A 23,873-nucleotide genomic window follows, 5' to 3' on the forward strand; every position below is an offset into this window, starting at 1 on the left:
AATTAACATAAATAAAAAAAAAATATTTGAATTAACTTATCACTGTACTATATGATCAATTTATTTATCTATTACAGTATTGATATATATTTTGTTGGAGAAACAAATAAAGAACCTCCAAATGAACTGGAACATTTTATTTTAGTCATGGTAGAAAATATTATTTGGACGATTACATCATATATTCCTGGTCTTTTACATCTCGATTTTTTTAAATTAGAACTTGTCTCATTTCATTTTTTTAATACATTTCGGTAGTTGATAATTCTTAAATTTATTTATATTTGGAGGTGTCTTTGGAAATGGATTTACTACACAAAGAATTACTTATCGCGACACTCAGTCGACCAAGCATTTGCTTTAATGTTACTATCAAATCACTCTGTTTTCTATCAATGTAGTTTAGAAGGTTATCAACACACACTCTATATAATCACATACAATTTTTTAAGAACGTGACATGTCTGGAACATCCGATATGATATTCGACGATCCAATAGCGATTTTATAACATTGTCACATTTATCTCAGTCGTCCAAAATACAATATAATAACTATTGTAGCTAAAAAACGAGAAAGTCTTGATTCCAACACATGTATTGAAATCCAAAATTCGACAATAACGACTATTAGAGAACCCTCTCACTTGATGGAACATAGTTTAATGATGAAAATATATCTTGGAAGTCTTTATGGGAAGTATTTTCGAATGGTTGTAATTAATACTTTCTTGAAAAAAATCAACTTGGAGGGGTGGATGGAGTGAGAAATAAATTCCTGATTTTCTTTATTATGCGGAATCTGGAAATTCAGAATCGAGTTCCACAACATTTGGAAGGGTAAAAGGGATGGGTTTTAATCCTATTGATGAGCATGAAATTTTGAAATTGACCATGAAGAATTTTCTTCAAAAGGATTATTGGTTACCAGTAACAAAAATACCTTATGCTTCCAGGGCTTTGAAAATTTAGATTTTTTTAGGAAAATAATACATTTTCTTAAGTATTTATATAGAAATATTTTTTTTAAAGAGCATAAATATCTTGTAAGTTATATTTATTTTTTCATAAATTAAAATGTTCTTGATATACGTACTTTTTCTATTTTCCATTTGATTGTATGGTACGTGAGCAACTCACAAACCAATCAAGCTTCTTGTAGTTATTGAATTACATGTTTTAAGAGTCGAGATATGAGAAATATTAGAACATATATTTTATCGACAATAATTTTTTTAATATTGTGACTTCTCATGGTAGCTTTCACGTGTTTGTGCTTGTGTCTGCAATCTACACACATATATTAAGAACTCAAATGATAGTGAGAAACTGAATCAGAAAAATTGGATGATTACAAGTGAAATTGATAGCCAATTAATACTACTCATCTCCAAGAATAGATGGTCCTGATTTATTTCATCATATGGTTAAGATTATAGTTAACGAAAATTTAGAAAGTTCAAGTTCAAATTTATTTAAACAATTCTAAATTTTTCTAGAAATCAGATGGAAACAACATAGAACATACAAATATGTTTCAAAAAATTCTTGAAGGCAGAAACCTCAGTCATGCTTTTTAAAAGTATTTTCAAAGGTGGGATGAAGTTGAAAAGATGTCAGAGCTGATAACTTCCTCTCATGTTCTTGCAGTAGTGGATGAAGTTGCAGATCAGAATTGTTGAAATATGAATTTTTTGTTCAATTAAATAATTTTATATTTAAAAACAGAATAATTAAAAGAATTACAAATCAGACATAATTAAAATATACAACTACACATAATTAAATTTTAGAACATAATTAAAAATTACAAATACATAAACGGAAAAAATACAAATAATTAAAATTTGACGAATTCAACTATACTTCATCATATAAACTTCGAATATGTTTGATCAAGTCCTTTTGAAGCATGTAGTAATTAGAAAAATATATATAATTATAATTGGGACCTTTTTCCTATAATTTATTGATTTATTATTAGTTTTTTTGTATTTTTTTTTAAATATTTTTAAATTTTAAATCGTTATTTTAAACAGAATTTGTGATTTCTTTTTATTTTTTATGTCACAAAATATGACGTGAACTCATCACCATGCAGAAGTTATGCTAGACGTAGTCCAACCAACCATGATCAACTACTTCTTCAATGGCCGCTCAAATAACTCCATAGTGATGCCTTTCATCGTATGAACGAAGCGACCGAGGTATCTATCGACAAAATCCCTCCACCACCGATCAAGTCAAGGATCGACTACAAAATGTAGGCAATGGGCAAATTACATTTTTGTCTTGTAATTTTAATTTTTTTTTTCTATTTTGGTCATGTTAACAATACATTTGTATTTTTAGTTTTGTAACTTATATATTTTTTTCTATTTTTTGTTCTCTTTTTAGGGAATTCTACTGTGTTTGCCAATAAAAAAGGACAAAAATGATAACAATACACACGTTACATGATTAAAAATGAAAGTAATAGTTGGATGACTAAATTTGAAAATCCATCGCAACATGATCAAAAATGGTAAAAAACACGTAAGTTACAAGATTAAAAATATACATTCACTTTTAACATGATTAAAAGTGCAAAAAAAAAAAAAAAAAACAAATTAGAAGACAAAAAATGTATGATACCCAAATGCAACAAGGGGTGCCAAAATCAGACACGACCCACCAACTCGATACTGTTCAACCCGAAAAAATCAGGTTTGAGGTTTTCGGATTCGGGTCAGATCGGGTTGGGCTCGATAGCTAATCCGAAAAAAATGATCGGGTTGGGTTGGGTTGGGTTCGATTCAACCCGAGTTGACCCGAAAATTTTAATTTTTTTAAAATATATAATTAATAAATATTGACTATATTTTAACCCGAAAAAAATGATCGGCTTAGAAGAAACTTGATATGGACATTTAACCAGTTTATCTAGTATTTGGTTAGATTTTTAATAATTCTACTCAATCCATTCTGCAAAAGACTAAGTCATATTAATTTAAAGAAAATAAATATATCTCACCTCCTTGTACTAACTAGCATTTTTTTAATCACACCCTTGTTTCCAATTCTATTTCTTCCAAACACAAAAAGTAATTTTAATATAGTACAAGGGTATTTTTTTCTTCCAAAAGTCAAAATATTCTTAATTTATTTCAGAATAAAAAATCATACCAAAACAAATATTATTTTATCACCATATATTATATTTTTGCATCAATCATTTTTTTTATTATTTACGTATTATAATCATTCAATAATCCTAAACGCAGCCAGGATAACACATTGAAATACATGAAGAATGTACAACTCAAATTACTGTACAACTTGAGTCAAACAAAAATTTTAAAATAAAAGCTTACCCAAATGCTGCCTAGAAATTTATTTAACAACAATGTACAACTTATTTCAGACTTCATGCCTATGCCAAGTTAAGTAGAGGTAGCTGGACCATGGGCCTTGGTCTTTCAGAATGGATTGTACTGATTAAATGACTTTGGTATTTGGGCCACGTGATAGAGCTCTTAATTCAAGGCCCAAATGTTTTGCTTATAAGGTTGCTCCCACCGAAACCTTGTTATTGGACTGGCCTGGCTAAAATTCGCCGGCTTTCTTGTTCGTTCAACTTTGTTTGCGGAGACATCAAAATTCTGGTCGTCCAGCTGCTTTCCGCCGCCGGCAGTGTTATTATCGTAATACGATGTAGGTTTTCTGCATGATCAATTGAATTTAATGTCTAATTGTTGTTTTGACTTGTTTGAGATACCTTCTGGATTTGGATTCTGAACCTTACTGGCTTCTGATCGGGAATTGAGTTGTTATAGTTGAAAATTTGAAGATTTTTCTGAATTGTTGTTTGATTAACACGATTCTGGATTTTGGGGGTGGGGGCGTGTGCGTTTTTACAAAAGTGCTGATATTCTGATTAGCCTAGCTCTTCATTTTGTTCGCTTTCACTATGATATTAGCTCTGACTACTAGATTTAACACTTTATTTAAATAGTAGGAAAATACATTAAGAGAATGGTTAGCACTTTTTTTTTTTTTTTTATTAAAAAACAGCACTTTTAAATAAACATTTAGGACCTAATATTCTGAAAAATATAAGGAAAAATCCCTCCTCCACACTCGCTTCACGTAAAAAGCAGATCGTTGTGGAGGGAAGGGTTAACGCCTAGGGCTTGCAAAGGAGGTCCGAAATATTCAATCCAGAAAGCCGATTATTCACACTCGGGGTATTTTCCATCCAGGCGGAGTCCTTTCGAACCTTCTACACTCAAATCTAAGCCCAGTTAAATGTGTTTGTTTGACGTAGTGATAAACCTATATTATTTTTGAATGATATTGCATAGATGTTTATTAGGTTATTATTGTGATCTATGGACTTACGAAGAGATGGCATGATTGGGTAGGAAAATTTTTCTGCAAGTTTCTTTTTGGCATGTGTGTATATATGTGTGTGTTAAGAGCCGCCCCAACTCAAGCCTTGTCGTTGTTTTTTCCCAATCTTCGCCCCTCATATTCAAATTCATCTCTTGTCGGGTGCAGTAAAATTCAGATTTTTTATGGATTTTTCTATAATTGTGTTGTACTCTACAAGATATACAATGAAATTCAGATTTTTTTGTTTGGTGACTTTGGTCTCTCGTTTCTTAGACTTGATTTTGTTTTTTAACTTTTATATGAATATGGAGATTGTTTGGCTTGTTTCAAACTTTGAAACTGCTCTAATCTAAAAGTTTCAGCTGGTCAAATTTGAAATTGAGCTTTGGTACTTTAGTGCAATTTCTCATGAGATCATGGCCGCGGTTATTTGGATCCGTGTACATTTATAGAACTTAGTGCTTTATGAATCATAAATTTCTGTGTTCGATGGGAAGTTAATGGATATTTACTAAGAGATAAAAATCCACGAGGAAATCTTTGCATCTATGTGATCTATGAGGAACTAAAGTACAAAGGAGAGTCTATACGGGTTTGCTATTATTCATTGTCTTCCCTTGTGCTAAAAGAAGTTGTTAGCTTTCAGGCTCTATTTACCAGAATGATAGCAGCAATTTCCTGGGTTCCAAAAGGGGCATCGAAGTCAATCCCTGCTGTTGCTGATTCTCCCTCTAAACAAGAAATTGAAGAGATCGTGAAGAATGATATCTTTAAGATACAGTAAGATTTGTTGTTTTCATCCTATAACTGGTGATTTTTCCATTGAATGGTATTCTTAAAGTTGAAACCAAATCGGCAAAGCTGATTTTAAAATTGGAGTCTTATTGTCTTACATATTTTTCGCATATTTTCAATTTAATGTTATAAATGTCGATCTTTTCTAGTTTTTCTGCCTTAATATATGTATGTTTTTTTTTCAAACTTTTAATCGGTTGCAGCAATGATAATGGAAGTGATGAAGAAGATCACGATATGGATTCCAATGCATCAAAGAAAGATGATGAACTTGTCAACGCGCTAGCTGCCGCTGATGCACTGGGTAAAGCTTCCAACAGCACAAAGATGGAAACTGATGGCTTAACTGATGCATTGAAGGAACTTGATATGGACAATTATGACGAAGAGGATGATGGTATCTTTTGTTTCCCTTGATACCATTCAATCTAACATCGACTTGATTATTGTTAAATGTTTACACCGTAAAAATCCTGAGGAAGATCTGTGGTTGGGCGTCGTATTTTTTTATGGATGTTTCAAAATCTTATCTGCTTTGAGATGAGGCTGCCTTATTTAAACAGGTGTCGAGTTGTTTGGTTCGGGCCTTGGGAACTTGTATTATCCAAGTAATGAGATGGACCCTTACTTAAAGAATCAGAATGTACGTTGCTTCACCATGCTCTAGCTTCCTTTAAAGGTCCTTTGTGCTCTTCTTTATTGAAAAATGAATTTTGCCATGGTCTACTTTTTTCACTTGTTCTCTGAGCTTTTTACTTATCTATCCTTGCGCTATTTTTGCACTTTCAGGATGATGACTCCGAAGAGGAAGATGATATGACTATAAATCCAGAGGATGCAGTCATTATTTGTGCTCGTAATGAGGATGATGTCAGCCATCTTGAGGCATGTGACTGAAGTAACTTTTAAAGACTACAAATGCTTCACATTCTGTTCAATTGTGGCCTCACATTAACTGGTGAAATTCTCATCCCAGGTTTGGATTATTGAAAATCCCACTGCAGGGGATGTCAACATGTATGTACACCATGATATTGTCATCCCAGCTTTTCCACTTTGCACAGCCTGGCTTGATTGTCCTATCAAAGGTGGAGAAAAAGGTAAAGATGCCAAATTCTTATGTTGACTTCTAATATCGGTGTTTCCTCACTGGTTTTAGCCTTTATCATTCTTTTGTAGAGTTCTGAAATTATTAATCTTTCTACACCTCGTTTCTGTTTCCTTTTCCTTCTTAATTTGATCATGTGAGAATGATACACGTGGAGACTAATAGTTCTCCGTCATATGTTACTAGTTTGTCATTGTTATTGTGATTCTCAGAGTGAATGTGATATTTGAGCTATTTTTGCAATTGAACAAAGATAATAACTTATTGCTTTGGATGCCACCACTGTGTGTCTGTGTCCTTTTAGAGTAAGGATACTCTTTCGAGGAATAGTTACAGTGTGTACTTTCTTCTCTGGTATATGTTAACAATCCACATTAATTGAAACTCAGTTATTCGAATAATGAGGATATTTTAATGACTGCCTGCATCCATACATGAATTTGCCATTCTGACATGGGATGAAAATTTAGGTGAGAGTTGGAAAAGTGAAAATATTTGGATATGTTTGTATATTTTGCTCTTAAAAGAAATGTTTGTGAGTTGATCATGTAACACTAAAGGTATGTTTGGAGAGAAATTTGTCATTTCGGGATACATAAATTATTTAGGGATGTCCCATAAATAAAAATGGTAGAGCAAGTAATACACATGTAAACTGCAGCTTGTATGTGCAGTAGTGTATGTGTATTTAACATGGTTCACGTTCAACGACAATATTATTTTTGTTGGTTGTGAAATTTGTAGACTATAAATTATAGATCATTGTCTCTCATTCGATGATTTTATTGTTGTATGGTATTTGTGGAATGAGTATAGAGTATGTACTAAATGATGTGAAATTGCAATATTTGTAAATAATCATACAGAAATGATGTGTATGTATAGACTGTAAACTGTAGATAACTTTCCCTCCTTCGATGATTTTATTGTTGCTTAGTATTTCTGGAAAGAGTATAGAGTATGGATGGAATGATGGTGGTGAAATTGCAGAGTTTGTAAATAAATTATCATGCAGATGTGTTGTGTTAGGGATCTTTAACCTCATTTTCTTTAGCAAAATTCTTCAACTTAGTTTCTCTTAAACATTACTAATATGTATTTTCCACTGGAGAAAGTACTTCAAAGGTGGCGTCTTTTTACCTGGCTCTCTTTGGATGTGAACTTTGCTTGATTCTATATTGTTTATTGTTTTCAATTTCATCAATTTATGCTTCCTGATAGGCAACTTCATTGCTGTTGGATCAATGGAACCAGCCATTGAGATATGGGACCTTGACATTGTATGTAGTTTTTTGTCATTTAGTTCTTATATCATTGATTCTTGAGTAGATGAACAGATTTAATGGATCTCTCCATTCTTTTATGCTTTTAGATGGATGAAGTTCGCATGCTCAAAATCCATGATACTGTATGTTCTGCTGTTTTTCTTCTCGTGTGGTGTTAGTAGATCATTACTATTAGGTTTTACTTCATGTCCATGACCACTGCATCCAGAGAAATTTTTTTGGGTCAAATCCCTTGACTGTCCGATTTTAAAAATGAGTGTGTACCTTGCAATTGGCAATTTTGATGTGAAAGAGAGAACTATTCCAAACTCCAAACTCCAGAGTATATTATGGATGGGAGCAGTTCTACGCTTGCAATTGTCTCCAGAACATGATAATTATAAGTTTCTTACATTGAACAAGTAAATCAAACGGAGCTCTTCAATCTATATTTTTCATAAAATATACTCTCTTTCTTGATGGGCAGAAATCTGTTAAATATAAAGCTGGCAGTCATACCGATGCAGTTCTTGGACTTGCTTGGAACAAGGAGTACAGGTATTTGGAGCTTCTGATGATCTTTAAGTGTTCAGTTGGGATAGAATTCTAATGTTCTGTATCGCTCAAATTATGTATACATCCAGGAACATTCTTGCAAGTGCAAGTGCGGACAAGTTGGTTAAGATTTGGGATGTGGCAACTGAAAAATGTGATATAACCATGGACCACCATGCAGATAAGGCAAGGCTTACCTGCATCCATTGTGTTCTTAACATAAGAAATTCCCGCTCTTTATTTTCTCAATATTTTCGATTTGTTTTGCTCATAGTTGTTACATATGTGCACGACCCATGCACTTCAGAAACTGTCGGGTGCAACCCTTGCAAGTGGCACGAGCCTTTTGCAGGGTGCCATAAGGCATGATTATTCGAGCCTAAGGAAAATGGAACCCAAATGCTCGTTTCTGCTTAGAGAAAAAAGAAAACCCATGGCCAACACACTTAAGTCAGGCCCAAGAACACAGCCCACCATAGAGCCCAAATGTTAGTTTCTGCATAAAGAAAAAAGAAAACGCATGGCCAACACACTTAAATCAGGCCAAATAGCACAAAGCACACAACTTTTGAATTGATTAATTAACCCAGAATGCATGGTGTAGTCTTGACTCCCCAATCCTGCAATCCTTGATTTTTTCCGGTAATAAGAATCAGCGTAAGTGCTGACATTATTGTTTAATTCATTCCATATATCTGCGTTCTAAAAGATCATAGCTGATGCCCCTCACTTCAGTGTAGTGCGCAGATGCGCCTTATGCCTATGGCTCCGTGAAACCTGTGAAGCTTGGCATGTGTTGCACCTTATTTAACTACGGTTTTGCTGAGTAACTTCAAAGTCAACAACTCATACGAACTAATAATCAAATTGTACATGCAAGTATCCAAAGTTTTTTTGTGTTTCATTTAGAAATGAGAATCCACATAATGTCGGATAAGCTTACGGTTCAAAATCTATTTTTGAATTGATAACAGAAGTGTTTGGCAGAAAAATTGTGGATCTAGGCTAATTTCCTAATATTTTCCTGAATTCACTCTTTTAATGATGTGATTTTGTTTTATCCAGGTACAGGCAGTTGCATGGAATCATTTTTCCCCGCAAGTTCTTCTCAGCGGTTCATTTGACCATTCTGTAGTTATGGTATATTTCACGAATTCTTGCACAACCTTTATGCACTTTTTTGTTTGGCGGTATGCAGTTGTAGTTAATTCGGCACTGTTTGATCAACAATCTTTTAAATCTCAGAAAGACGGCAGGGTACCTTCTCATGGTGGATTTAAGTGGCCAGTTGTGGCTGATGTCGAGAGCTTAGCATGGGATCCACACACTGAGCATTCATTTGTGGTTTGTCCTCCATCCTCGCTCAACCCCAACCTATTTATTGCATAACACCCACATCCTAAAATCCATTTCTGCGATTGCAAGTTTCCCAAAATGCCTGCTTTTTTTAATTATCTTGGATAAATTATCAACCAATGCCTGTATTTTGATTGCTTTATCAGGTCAGTCTTGAAAATGGCATGGTAATTTGTTTTGATGTCCGTGCTGCTAGCTCTGAATTATCCTCGGAGCCTAAGCCAACCTTCACACTCCATGCACATGAAAAGGCAGTTTGTGCAATTTCCTACAACACTGCAGTCCCAAATGTGATTCGATTTCCTCCCTTGTCATTTTCACATTGCACATTTTTCCTGTACTAACGTTAGGATAAATTATTTTGCAGCTTCTTGCTACTGGTTCCATGGACAAGATGGTAAACGTCTTTTCTCTTTGTTTTCTTTTAATTATTGTTCGCCTCCACCATACTCATCAATTTTTGTACCAATACTTTGATCAGGTTTAAACTATGGGATTTGTCAAACCAGCCATCATGTATCGCCTCCGAAAATCCAAAAGCTGTAAGTTACATTTTCGTAATCTGGTGGACTTTCCTTCCATATAACGAATGATACAAATTTGATTTATGATTTGTTTTTGTATTTTTTTTAAAATAAATTGATGCTAGCTTAAGTTGTTTGTGAGATGCTGCTTCTCTTGGTCATTTTCTCCTTCCAGTTAATTGATGACGTTGGACTTATAGTTCAAACTTACATTATTGATTATTTTTTGTTGACGTACACAAAGTAACTCTTATGCTCGAATTGTATTTAGGGAGCTGTGTTTTCAATTTCCTTCTCGGATGATTGTCCATTTTCCCTGGCAATAGGAGGCTCCAAGGGAAAATTGCAGGTGAGCAAGAATCATGTTTCTCTATTCTTTCTTTTACCTTATATAAATGTTGAACTTTGTTTTATGAAAGAGCTTGTGTTGGAATTTTTGTGCTCCTTTCATCTTATAAAAAGCAGTTGAAGACTTGTGACATATTTATTAATCATTTTACAGACGTGGGATCTGTTATCGATACTGCGGTTGCTGGAAGATATGGAAAGTATGTCAACCAGCTCAAATATACACCTTCCTGATCATGGAAAGCAAAAACGAACATTTTGTTATCTGGTATATATATTGAAATAGTAAGTTGAAATAGGCTTATTTATTAATTTACCTGTTTATTTTGCTAATGTGATCAAATTCCTGATGATCCCGAACCGTGATTCCTGATATTTGGTTTCCTTCGCTATGAATGAGAGGCAGAGTCCACAACCCGATTTTGTTGGCGTGAACTATTGTAGGGTTACCCTCGGAAAGCTACTTTTATTGAGAAAGATTCTGTAGCTCTAAGCCTTTAAGTCATAAATGTCACAACATTTTAAATTATGCTCACCCCTGAATGCTATCTGGGTCTTGTTATGGCGAAACTCGTTGAAATCGCAGTCGTTAATTTATCATTTTTGGAGATTGTACACCAAACGACCTTTCAGTGTTTTTTAGAATGTGTGTTATAGTGAAGTACCGGAGAGAGTTGTGATTTGTGAGCGAAGATCCCTATGAAAGTGCAGCAATAATTCCATCTCTTCTTCTTTAGTTGGTGAGAATTTTTGTTTTGAATGTTAAACCTCGCTTCCATTTTGAAATTTATTTAATTCGTCTTCATGTGTGCAAATAAATACTATATATTAAATTAAATCGAAATTTATTTTAAGATCTAATGCCTTTTATTGATATAAATGGAACCTGGAGCTGAATATTTGGAGCCAAAAATATGGACACGAAAATTATGGTAATGGATGATGCTACTCTTTGAAGTGAAATACATGTATAATAATTTTAAAAATGTTTCACCTATTTTATGTTTATCTAAAACCAGTTACGTTTAAGTTTGAACAAAGATGTTTTTATATTGGATAAATATTGTAACTTAAACAAAGATGTTTTTATATTTGATAAATTTTGTATTGTGATATGATGTTTGTTATACGGTATATTAAAAATCCCTCGTAAAATTTGATTAAAAATCATTTAATTTTTATGTTATTAAACAATTTTAAACGTTTTTCTTTAATATATGGTAATTTAGCACCATCCTAATATCTTTTTCTCCTCAAGTTTCTCTCAATATTAACTAGTAAACAGCATCAATATTTTTCATGTGTGTCACTCTTAGTTTTTAAAATTTATATTGCAAGATAATAGAGGAAAAGAAGTTTTCAACTTCCATTCATTTTTTTTTTGTTCATGTTCGTGTAGAAATGGTTTTGATTGCATGCAGAATGTTTTCTTTTTATTTCAAAGACTTTCAGTTCATGTATGTTAATTTTTTATTCAAATCGATTCAGATTCAGCTCATGTATTCTGTAGCCAACAATCATCGGCTGACTTTCAGAAGAACAATGTCGACTATCTACTGAAATAACCAATCTGATGCCCTCATTCTTGTTACCCAGCACCATGGACCCCAAGAGCATCGCACTTAGGCACAACAAATTCATTCCTGTAATGGAATGTGGAATCGCTTTCATTTTGTAGTTAGCTTGAAGAAATATTAGTTATATTGTTTAGCTCAAATCTTTGAAGTCCAATGACAATGAAAGCCCGCAAAATGTGGAGAGTCCCAGTAGACAAGTCCAAGAAGAAGTCAGTTGAAGATGACGATGAAAGGAGTTGACCCACGATCTACAATGATGGATCGTGGAAGATGTCCAACTGTTCGGTGGAGTGGAAAAAAAACTGAGAGAAAGAATCAGAAAAAGCACACGACAAAACATTCAACAAAGCAGCAACAAAGCTTCTCCAATTTTTTCAATAGTTTATCTGTATATTTTTCAATTTTCAGTATCCCAGTTTCTTTAAATTTTGGCATATTTTTCTAACTTTCTTGTAAAAATGTTGTTCATTTTCATACCAACGTAATTAAATTTGATGTTGTTAATAGATTTTCTCTATAGTTTTATCATATTCTTCCATTTATATTTTTTTTCTTTGAAGCCATACCGAGGGAATTATAACTAACGTTCGAATTGAGGCACACAACGCTTGATAAAAAAGTCAGATAATTCCATATTTGACACGATCACATGCCTGACACGTCACGCAAGTTTTGTGATAAACAAATTGGCAGGCCCAGTGAGACACGATGCCTCCAAAGCGTACTGAGAAACATGAAGGAATTCTTCAATCACAAGGAAAAGGACATCATTCACAGGAAGAAAAGACCGATGCTGATGGAAGATCAGTGGAACGACCGGTACACAAGTTTGAACAAGAGGCTACGAAGGAAGGAATTTCATTTTCTGGTAGTGAGGGAATTCCAACAAACATTATGTTGTTCATGGAGAAAAATATCAGTGTTGATCTCAACGAAATGACCAGAGCTTTTACTGCTGTTATGATGGACTTTATGTAGAGCCCAAAATTTGTACACGTAAACCCATGTATTTATTAAATTGTTAAAATTATTTATTTAAATTTTTAAAATGATTTTTAACGAGTAATGATTTATGATTTACATTATTTTAAATTATTCCATGTTTATTTGATGCACGTTAAAACATTTTCATGAGTTTATGTTTCAGGCGAATATTTGATACGCTATCGAGAAAAGAAACCGGTGACGATTTAGGCAATTTTTGAATAATGTAGTATTTTATTTCAAGTCAAGAAAATTGGTATTTTAAATGATTTATGAAATTTTAGCATTTTAAAGTCTAATTTAATTTATTAGGTGATTTTAATATTTTTAAAGCTTTTCAAAAATACTAATTTGAATTTGGGGATTTTAAATCTTGAAAATTTGGTACTTAATTATTTCATTAAATCTTTGAGTGGGTTTAAATAATTAGATTAGTAATATTTTATCACTAATTATTTAATTAAGCAAAATTTTTATCCCTAATTAACACCCACACAACGCGCACACACATACACGTTCACTTTGGAGGAGAATAGCTAGGGTTCTAAGCCTTCTTTCAGCAGCCATCATCTCTTCCTTGCAATTTTCTGGAGATTTGTGTTCTTTTTCTAACAAGAAACGTGCAGCAATCGTCTCCCGGTCATCTCTCGTCACCGCGTCGGTATTCGTTATCTTCGTGCGTCTTAACACAAAGAAATGTATAATCTTTTGTTTTTCGCATCGATCTTGTCATAGTAAATATTTTGATGTATATTGTATGTAAAAATCCGTGTATGTTATGCAAAGGTTTGAGCAATAATGTTTGAAACGATTTTGGATCAAAATTTTAGATCTCAAAACCAAAGCTGCTGTCATTTCGAGTCCTGTGAATTTTCGGTCGATTTTCTTGAAAAAATTTCAACATATAAAACGTATTAATTTTTGATACCTTCGATTTGACAGTAAATTCATAATTGTTGGACAAGAAACGAGTGAGTTATGATCATTCTTGTGTGACTGCTCAAACTATGATGATTTAAAATTTTGTTCTTTATGTTTTCTTGAGTTTATTTGGTTGCAGGCTTCGTTGGGAACCGCCGAGTGGTCACTGCTGCGTCTAGGTATGTCGAGTGTGGTGGTCATATGATATTTGGTGTGTCGTTTCGGGTCGGTAAGAGTTTGGTTACAATAGAAGTCGTAGGAAAGCGATTTATGCCGAATGTCGAGTTTTTGGGATTGTGACGCGTTGTGGTTGCGTGTTATTGTTTGGTGATGTTTGGAGCATTTGTATGGGTTTGAGTCAATACCATAGCGTCCTAGGATGGGTCTCGATGTGTTGGTTCACGGTCCGTATGATCGAGTTAGGAGGATTAAGCCACAAGTGTGTGTTGTCCGCTGGTTATCTTTTGTTGCAGGTCGGGTGCCGCGGCGCTGCCACTGTGGCGCCACAGCGCTAGAGTTTCGGGGCTGGTAGCGCCACGACACTGCTCTTGTGGCGCCGCAGCGCTAACAGTTCGGTGCATGTAGCGCCGCAGCGCCACATGGCACGGCGTCTAGGCGTTAGTTCAGGGATGTTTGAGTTATTATTTTGGGTAGTATTGGTATGTGTCTTCCATTACTTGTGAAATGTTTATACTCCTTATCAAGATTGTTTCGGGTTGCGATGGCATGGGTTAGTATGATGATTAAACTTGGTATAGTCCCGAGTGGTCTAGAAAGTCATAAGTTATTTAATTACTTGGTAATAAGTACGATTGGTATTATTAAGTTATGTAAATTAAGTTGCACGAAATACGTGTTAGTATGTGCAACAGTAGTCCAAGCAAGATCCAATGAATCCCTCAACGCTATGTGAGTATGTTCGACGTGGAAAAGAAAATCTTTTATGTTTTTGAGGTATGCTAATTGTCTTGTGACCAATTATGAACGAATTTGGAAGCCGGAGAACGTGTCCGGAGACCTCTCCACCCCAGTAAAGCATGATCGGGTTTTGATCAGGATTGGAAAGCGGTAAAGCAAGACCATGGACCAATCCACCCGGTAAAGCATGACCGGGGATCTTATGTATGTGGTATTGGACATCCCTGCCAGTCCAGTACTGTGGTTTAGTCTGATCAGGCGCATTATGTTATAGGTCACTTGCTTTGAAACAAATCTCTACGTAAAATGATGATTATGCATGTTTAATTATGTATGATGCAAATACGTTTAAGAAAAAGTTTATGAAGTAATGGCTATGTTTATGTAAGTACGTTCAAATTTTAAGTATGTATGCGCTACTTTAAAATGCATGTGGTTTTATTATACATTACTTGCTATTCTCAGTTTATACATGTTGAGTCTTTAGACTCACTAGACTTGATCGATACAGGTGAGGACGAGTATGAGAAGGAGAGAGGCAGGGACTAGTGAGTTGGCTCGGACGGTGCGGAGGCCTAACCCGAGGACCGCTTATGTTTTTCAAGAATTTTTACGCATGTTGAATTTATTTACTCTGATTTTAGTAAAATTACTTCTTGTGGTTTAAACAAGTACTTTTGCAAACTCGTTTACATTTCAAATATTTGGTCAAACATTTTATTTATATTGCATTTTTAAAGATTATTACTTATTTAAGAAAAATTTTTATTTTCGCAAATTTTAAGTAGTTTTAAAAGTGCGGTACGTCATAGTTGGTATCAGAGCGGTGTTCTTGTAAATGGTTATGCCTACTGTCAGTTGCGAGAAGCTCACGAAGTCACGCCGCAAGTCTGTAAGTTTTAAAGTTTTATAATTCTTTCATGTAATAAGCATCAAGATTATGATTTCAGCACATGCATGTTTAAGTTTGATTTACGTTCATCTTATGATATGGATATTATGTTCATGCATATTGATTTACGTTTTGGGTAAATTTTGGAACAATTGCCTCCTAGACGTATGATCGCACGTGGAGCAGGGGAAAAGGATAGAGAAGCTAGGGACGGGGAGAGGGCCACTCCTTCTCGTCCACCACCAGATATGCAGGCACATATGCTTGCAGGGATGACACGGTTCTACGTATAGTTTGCAGAGAACAATGCTGGCGTAGATACGGGAGCAAGGCCTAGGCCGGAGGCGGTGTATGATAGGTTCAGGAGGATAGATCCAAAGGAGTTCTCGGGGACTATTGACCCGATGATAGTTGAGGGATGGATTAAGTCCATCGAGGTGATATTCACTTTTATGGAGTTGCAGGATGCAAACAGGGTCAGATGTGCCACTTTTCTACTAACAGGGGACGCTAGATTGTGGTGGGAGAGCGCGTCCGTGTCAGTAAATTTTCAGACTCTGACTTGTACTTGTTTTAAGGAGGTCTTCTACTCCAAGTACTTCACTAAATAAGTACGCTCTCGCCTTATCAGGGAGTTTATGACTTTGCGACAGGGAGACAACAACGTTGCAGAGTTTGTTAGGAAGTTTGAGAAAGGGTGTCACTTCGTGCCCCTAATTGCGAATGATGCCCGGGAGAAGCTGAAACATTTCATTGATGGATTACGACCGATCTTGCACCGTGATGTTAGAGTTGCTGGTCCTACCACTTATGCTATTGTCGTGTCGAGAGCCTTGGCAGATGAGCAGGACCAGATGGACATCGAGAATGACAGGCAGGGCAAGAGGCCCTATCAGGCACCCCAACAGCATCACCCACAGCAGCAGCAGTTTAAGAAACCTTTCCAGAGACAACAGAGAAGGCGGCCGTTTCAAAGACCGCCGAAAGGCAAGGGTTCTATGCCGCAAAATAAGGCTCCTCAGAAGCCTGGTGAGTATCCAGCGTGCCCGAAATGCAACCGTCACCACATGAGACAATGTTTATGGGGTTCGGGCAAATGCTTCAAGTGTGGAGCCAGTGGTCACATGCTGAAGGACTGCCCGCAGTGGAGGCAGCCGGCCCATGGGAGAGTGTTCTCCATGCATGCCAAGGAGGCGAACCCAGACACGACTCTACTGATTGGTAACCTATTTAATTCAGCACCGTATTATTTTTTCCATTCATGTTTCGAATTTTACTTGGGAATATTAGTAGGTTGTTTTCGTATTTTGGACTTTGGATAGAGATGTCCAACTATGCATGGGGTTAAGATTAGTATTTTGGGGTATAAGTTTATGTGTTGTGCTAACGTCCCTCATGAAATATCTTCATAAAGAGAGTAGCCACGAAGGCCTTGTTAGATTCCGAGGCCACTCTCTCTTTTATCTCAGAGACGTTCGCTAATTATTTGGGTGTCCAGTCCATTGGACTCGACGTGAACTACTCCGTGACAGTCCCATCAGGGTAGGAGCTATCAGCTACTAGCGTGGTCAGAGATATCGATCTTGAAGTACAGGGCCACCTAGTTTACGTCGATCTGATTGTGTTGTCAATGCCAGAGTTTGATATTATCTTGGGAATGGACTGACTGATGAAGAACAGAGTCCTAATTAACTTTCAGAGAATATCAGTGTTGTTAAGACCGTTGGGCATGGAACAATTTCTTTTTGAGCCGAACAGGTGGAGAAGTTTCCCTCGCATGATCTCTTGCATGCAGGCACGAAGACTTATATATAAGGGGTGTCAGGAATTCCTGTCCATTATTATTTCAGCACCTGACACACCCACACCAACGATATCTGATGTACCAGTCGTCAGAGATTTTCCTGATGTTTTCTCTGACGATGTCACAGGACTTCCACCAGAGAGAGAGGTGGCGTTTGCCATTGACCTTGTGCCAGGCACTGTGCCAATCTTTAAGGCACCGTACCGTTTGGCTCCAGGAGAGATGTTAAAGCTCAAACAGCAAATTCATGAGCTCCTAGACAAAGAATTCATCCGCCCTAATTTCTCACCATGGGGCGCAACAGTGCTCTTCTTAAAGAAGAAAGATGGAAGCATGAGGTTGTGTATCGATTACCGAAAATTGAACAAGGTAATGATCAAGAACAAATACCCTTTACCAAGGATCGAGGACTTATTCGATCAGTTGCAGGGAGCTACGGTGTTCTCTAAGATAGACCTACATTCAGGGTATCATCAACTGAATGTAAAGAATGCAGATGTTCATAAGACAACCTTAAGAACGAGCTATGGGCAGTACGAGTTCTTAATGATGTCATTTGGACTGACGAATGTTCCAACAATTTTTATGGACCTAATGAATCGAGTATTTCAGCCCTACCTAGATCAGTTCGTCATAGTATTTATTGACGACATTCTTATATACTCGAAGAACCATGAGGAGCATAGTCAGCATTTGAGTACTGTTTTGCAAGTCTTGCATAGTCACAAGTTGTTTGAAAATTCAGCAAGTGCGAATTCTCGTTGGAGAAAGTAGCATTTTTGGGACATATCATATCTAGCAGTGGCATTGAGGTGGATCCAGCTAAAGTGGCAGCAGTAAAAGAATGGGTTGAGCCGAAGAACGCGTCAGTGATCCGTAGTTTCCTAGGCTTGACAAGCTATTACAAGAAATTTATTCAGGGGTTTTTCTCGATTGCAGTGCCACTCACTTCATTGACTAAGAAAATTATAAATTTGTATGGAGTGAAGAATGTCAGAAGAGCTTCGATACTTTGAAGCAAGCTCTTATCACAACGTCAGTTTTAGCCATGCCATCAGGACAAGGCAATTTTGTGTTATACACCGATGCTTCTAAGCTCGGTTTAGGCGCAGTATTGATGCAGCATGGTCGGGTTATAGCATATGCCTCCAGACAATTTAAAGTGCATGAGAAGAACTACCCGACTCATGACCTCGAGTTAGCTGTCGTTGTCTTTGCGTTGAAGATATGGAGACATTATTTGTACGGCGAGAAATGCTAGATATTCACTGATCACAAGAGTCTCAAGCACTTCTTCACGCAGAAAGAGCTGAACATGAGACAAAGACGGTGGTTGGAGTTAGTAAAAGACTACGATTTTGAAATTAGCTACCATCCAGGGAAAGCTAATGTTGTGGGTGATTCTTTGAGCAAGAAAATAGCAGTCGTAGCACATAGATCTCTTCAATCAGAGATTCAGAGGTTTGGCCTAGAAGTTTATCCTAAAAACAGAGCTCCCAAGTTGTCCAATCTAACAGTCTAGTCTTCCTTGCTAGACCGAATCCGTAGAGGTAAGCCTTCAAATGAACAGTTACAGAAATGGAGACTGAAGGATGAAGCCAAGGGCAGTGTACTCTACACAGTGTCCGAAGGTATTGTGAGGTACAGAGGAAGGATGTGGGTGCCTAGTGTCGATTTGATTAGAGTCTAAGTGAATTTTGTGAGTGCAAATTAGTGGATTAATGCCCTTGAGATCTTTTAGTGTCCAACCAATTGTATTTTTATGTCTTTTAAGCATATCAACTAATTTACCTTCTTGATCACTTTCTAGTTTGAAAGAAATTACCACCTGATATTTTCATCTTCTCCAAGGAATGCATACTTCAATTCTTCTGGCAAGGGTTTTAAATCCAATATGGGTTGTTCATCTTTGTTCTCATATTTTGCCTCAAATTCTTTCTCTGATCCTAGTAACGTGTGATACCTGATAAAATCATCCAGATTAATTTCAATATTTTCTTTAATAGTATCAATTGAACAAATATCTAATTGGTCACGAGTACTCTCTTCTTGAATGTTTTCTTCCACAAGAGTTTCAATAAGATTTCCATCTCCTTTGTCATGTGGTTGCTTACAAAGATTAAAAACATTAAGCTCCAAGGTCATGTTATCAAATGACAACTTCATTATTCCATTCCTGCAATTTTTTAGAGCATTAGAAGTTGCTAAAAATAGACGACCCAAAATTACAGGAATTGCATTGCAAGTTTCGATAAGTTGTGTATCTAAAACAATGAAATTGACAGGATATACAAAGTTATCAACTTGGACCAACACGTCTTCTACCATACCTCTTGGCACTTGAACAGATCTATCAGCAAGTAAAAGTGTTACCGAAGTTGATTTTAACTCGCCTAGATTGAGTTCTTGATAAATTGAATATGATAGTAAATTCACACTAGCTCCAAGATCAAGCAAGGCTTTTTTAATCTTTCGTTCTCCAATAATACATGAAATAGTAAGACAACCAGGGTCTTTGTATTTCAAAGTATTATTATTTTGAATGATTACACTTACTTGTTCGGCTAAAAATGCTTTCTTTTTCACATTCAATTTTCTTTTCACAGTGCACGAGTCTTTCAAAAATTTGGCATGTGATGGTACGTGCTTTATTGCATCTTATAAAGGAATATTAACTTTTACTTGTTTAAAAATATCCTATATATCAGAATTCAAATTTGATTTTTTTTTTATTTTTCAATGCATGAGGGACACTGTCTGTTGAACCTCCTATTCGCAATTTATGGGTTCCACTTCCTTGACCTTTGGAGTTGATTTATCATCATTTTCACAAGGTTCAAGAATGAATTTTTCCACAACCTTACCACTGCGAAGGGTAATAACAGATTTTACATGATCCATCGGTTGAGTTCCAGAAGTTCCATTTTGTGAATGATGATCCTTGGGATTAGCTGTGGTTGTGAAGGAAATTTACATTTTTCATGAACATTAAGTGCATATGCAAATTTAGCAAGAGTATCTTTCAAATTTGTCATGGTTTGAGCAGTTTGAGTATTGATAGACTCTTGCTTTGCAATGAAATAATTCAATGTATCTTTCAAATTTCTTTTAGGTGGAGGAACATAAGGTGCATAATTTTGAAAATTTTGTTGATTTTGGAAATGTGGTTGTGAAAATTGTGCAGCATTATCATTTCTCCAACTAAAATTTGGATGATTTCGCCAACCTGATTGTAACTTTGAGAAAATGGTTCAAAATTTGGCCTTTTGAAATTGTTCAAAACATTGGCTTGTTAATGGAGACATTCTTTAAAAGAGGACAAAGTGGGACAATCTTTTGTAGAATGATCACTTTCATCACAGATCTGACACACAATTTCTGGAACAGATTTTAATTGACCATTCTTTTTCAATTCAAGTGCTTCAAATTTTTTTGCCAAAGAGGTAAATCTGGCTTGGAGATCATATTCATCCTTGAGTGTGTACATACCTCCACCAGATATGGGAGATTGAATCTTGTTTGATGGTTCGATTATACCTATAGTGTCCCAATTTTGAGCATTTTCAGCTAATGAATCGAGATACTCAATTGCCTCATTTGGATCTTTATCTTCAAATCTTCCATTACACATAAATTCAACCATTTGTCTATCTTTAGGTGTTAAGCCTTCATAAAATTGATAAACAACTCTCCAAGTTTCAAAACCATGATGTGGACAAAGATTAAGTAATTCTTTATATCTATCCCAACACTGATAAAAAGTTTCTCCTTGTTTTTTAGTGAAAGTGAGGATTTTTCTTTTGAAAGAATTTGTTCAATGAGAAGGAAAAAAGTTTTTCAAAAATTGTTGTTGCAATTCATCCCAAGTTCGAATGGATCCCGATCTAAGATTTTGTAGCCAAGTTTTAGCTTTAACTTTTACAGAAAAAGGAAAAAGCTTAAGTCGAATGATGATCATGCTACAATTTAGATCACTATATGTGTTGCACACTTCTTCAAACTCTCGTAAATGCATGTATAGATTTTCAGAATCTAAGCCATGAAAGTTGGGTAAAAATTGGATAATACTAGGGTTAAAATTGAAATGAGATGCATCAGGGGGAAAAACTAGACATGAAGGTGCATTAGTACGTGTATGATTCATGTGATCTCTAAGTGTTCTTCGTCTATCATGATCATGTTGAGATTGAATTTTATCTTCACTTTCTTGGATGGGTTCTTCCGCCATGTTTTGTGAAAATAAAGGGTTATTTCGAATGAGTCGACCACTAAATGTACGTAACCAAATGCTCATGCAAATGCAAAAAATAAGAAAAACACACAAAGGAAATAAAAAATTCAAAGAAATAAAAATAAACTATAAACAAAATTAAATAGACTTGAAATTAAATTATGCTTCCCCGACAACTGCGCCAAAAACTTGATGTGACTTTGATTGTTGCACTCCCAAGAGCAGGTTGTCCACAAGTAGTATAATTCGATGATTTCGAATATCGTATCCACAGGGAAGCTAAGGTAATTACAAATCCACTACACTGTTCTTTTGTTTTGCTTTTTTTTATTTTAATTGTTTGAATCTTTAATTGGTAATTTTTAATTGTTCAAATTTTAATTTAAGTAGTTGAGATTAAATGATCCACTCTTGGTATTTTATTAAAGTTAACCTTAATGAACATTATTGAAATCCACTTAATAAAATGGTTCCAATATATTAAATAATCATATTTATATTATGTTATTTATTATTATCTTATAAGTATATAATATATACCAAAACTTATAAATGTTGTCAAGTATTTATTGTGCTATTTATATATTTGTAAACACTAAATCAAGGTTTTCACTTTAAATGGTTGGTAAAACCAAACAAACATTTAAATGGTGCCAAGAAAATAATATATTCATATATAATAAATCAAGGCATCCGCTTTAAATGGTTTGTAACACCAAACTAACATTTAAATGGTTCCGAATTTAGTGTAACATATAGCAACAATAAATCAAACTCCCACTTATAAGTAGGGTATAATAATGCTTAAAAAAAAATAAATATAACATACACAATAAATAATGATTAAATAAAATAAAACATAGATTATTACCTTTTAATAACATTAATATCATACCAAGAGTTTTACTTTTTCATCTCAATTTTGGGAAGTTAGCTACTCATCATTCAAAGTATAAAACTTTGAATATGAAATTAACATGCTAATTATTTAAATGAAGAAACAAAGGAAAAACAAAGAGAGAAATATTATGAACTCAAAGTTTTGTTCATAGAATGAGAGATATCTCAATATATTATAATGCACCCCTATTTATAGTCAAATTTGAGGAGACAACCACAAATAAAATATTATTTTTTTTCACAAAAGTCTTCATTGATGTTCCAAGAAATTATGTCATCATACACATTACTTTTGAAAATCTTTCCATCTGATTTTCCTTTTCCACACAAAACAAAATATGTAGATAATTGAGTTGTTTGAATTGTGGTATTTTATTTAATCATTTGACCACGTAATTTGAGAGATATGGTCAAAATGCTCTAGCATGATAAAAATGACACTCATTTGGTAAATTTATTTGTTGCTTAATTTGATCTCAATTGTGAAGATTTTTATCTCATGCTTGCCACCAATATTGTAGATATTAAAATCAACTTTCTACAGGTCCAAGAATCACCTTAATCTCATTTCCAAAGCCAAGGTTATTCTTGTTTTATCGAACCTGTAAGAATAGTAAAAACTTATAATTACACAACAACTTATATTTTATACAATTTATTATAAAACATATAATATTTAAACATTTAATAAAACAAAAACTATAAATTTATATTATAAAACATTTAATTAATGTACAATATTTTATGTTTATCAGTATGCGAAGTTTAAGAAGTGCGAGTTCTGGTTGGATCATGTAACATTTCTAGGTCATATTGTTTCTAAAGATGGAATTGCAGTGGATCCAGCAAAGATAGAAGCAGTGAAGAAGTGGCATATTCCTACGACAATTGCTGAGGTACGAAGTTTTCTTGGTTTGGTAGGTTACTATCATCGTTTCATTGCTGATTTCCCAAAGATAGCCCTGCCACTGACCACTTTGACAAGGAAGACGGTGAAATTTGAATGGACAAATGAGTGTCAACAAAGCTTTCATGTATTGAAGGATAAATTGACATCAACTCCAGTGTTGTCACTTCCTGAGGGAGATGAAGACTTTGTGGTGTATACTGATGCTTCTAAGAAAGGGCTTGGTGTTGTATTGATGCAGCGTGGTAAAGTGATTGCTTATGCTTCTCGTCAGCTGAAGGATTATGAAAAGAATTATCCGACTCATGATCTTGAGTTTGCAACGGTGGTATTCGCTTTGAAGATCTGGCGACACTATTTGTATGGAGTGAAGTGTGAGATTTTCTCGGATCATACAAGTCTTAAATATATGTTT

General features: G+C 35.0%; 1 protein-coding gene across 1 annotated transcript; it reads left to right on the plus strand.

The window, feature by feature from the left end:
- Positions 1–4,596: 4,596 nt before the first annotated feature.
- On the plus strand, positions 4,597–11,060 carry LOC142527084 (uncharacterized). The gene is made up of 15 exons (XM_075631801.1): positions 4,597–5,153; positions 5,372–5,565; positions 5,732–5,811; positions 5,958–6,053; positions 6,145–6,268; positions 7,498–7,563; positions 7,979–8,099; positions 8,186–8,282; positions 9,162–9,236; positions 9,342–9,440; positions 9,599–9,742; positions 9,820–9,850; positions 9,936–9,994; positions 10,248–10,325; positions 10,479–11,060. Exons 1-15 carry the CDS (start codon positions 5,035–5,037, stop codon positions 10,608–10,610), a joined length of 1,515 nt encoding a protein of 504 aa, XP_075487916.1. The 5' UTR covers positions 4,597–5,034; the 3' UTR covers positions 10,611–11,060.
- The last annotated feature ends 12,813 nt before the right edge of the window (positions 11,061–23,873 follow it).

This window comes from Primulina tabacum, chromosome 15 (assembly GCF_025594145.1).
Source record: "Primulina tabacum isolate GXHZ01 chromosome 15, ASM2559414v2, whole genome shotgun sequence".
Lineage (NCBI taxonomy): Eukaryota > Viridiplantae > Streptophyta > Magnoliopsida > Lamiales > Gesneriaceae > Primulina > Primulina tabacum.

Excerpts from the sequence above, each read along its gene's own strand:
- LOC142527084 (XM_075631801.1), top strand. The coding sequence starts at position 5,035 with ATGATAGCAGCAATTTCCTGGGTTCCAAAAGGGGCATCGAAGTCAATC. Across the intron at positions 5,566-5,731 it reads TTATGACGAAGAGGATGATG|GTGTCGAGTTGTTTGGTTCG; the intron begins GTATCTTTTGTT and ends TTATTTAAACAG. Across the intron at positions 9,995-10,247 it reads CCTCCGAAAATCCAAAAGCT|GGAGCTGTGTTTTCAATTTC; the intron begins GTAAGTTACATT and ends AATTGTATTTAG.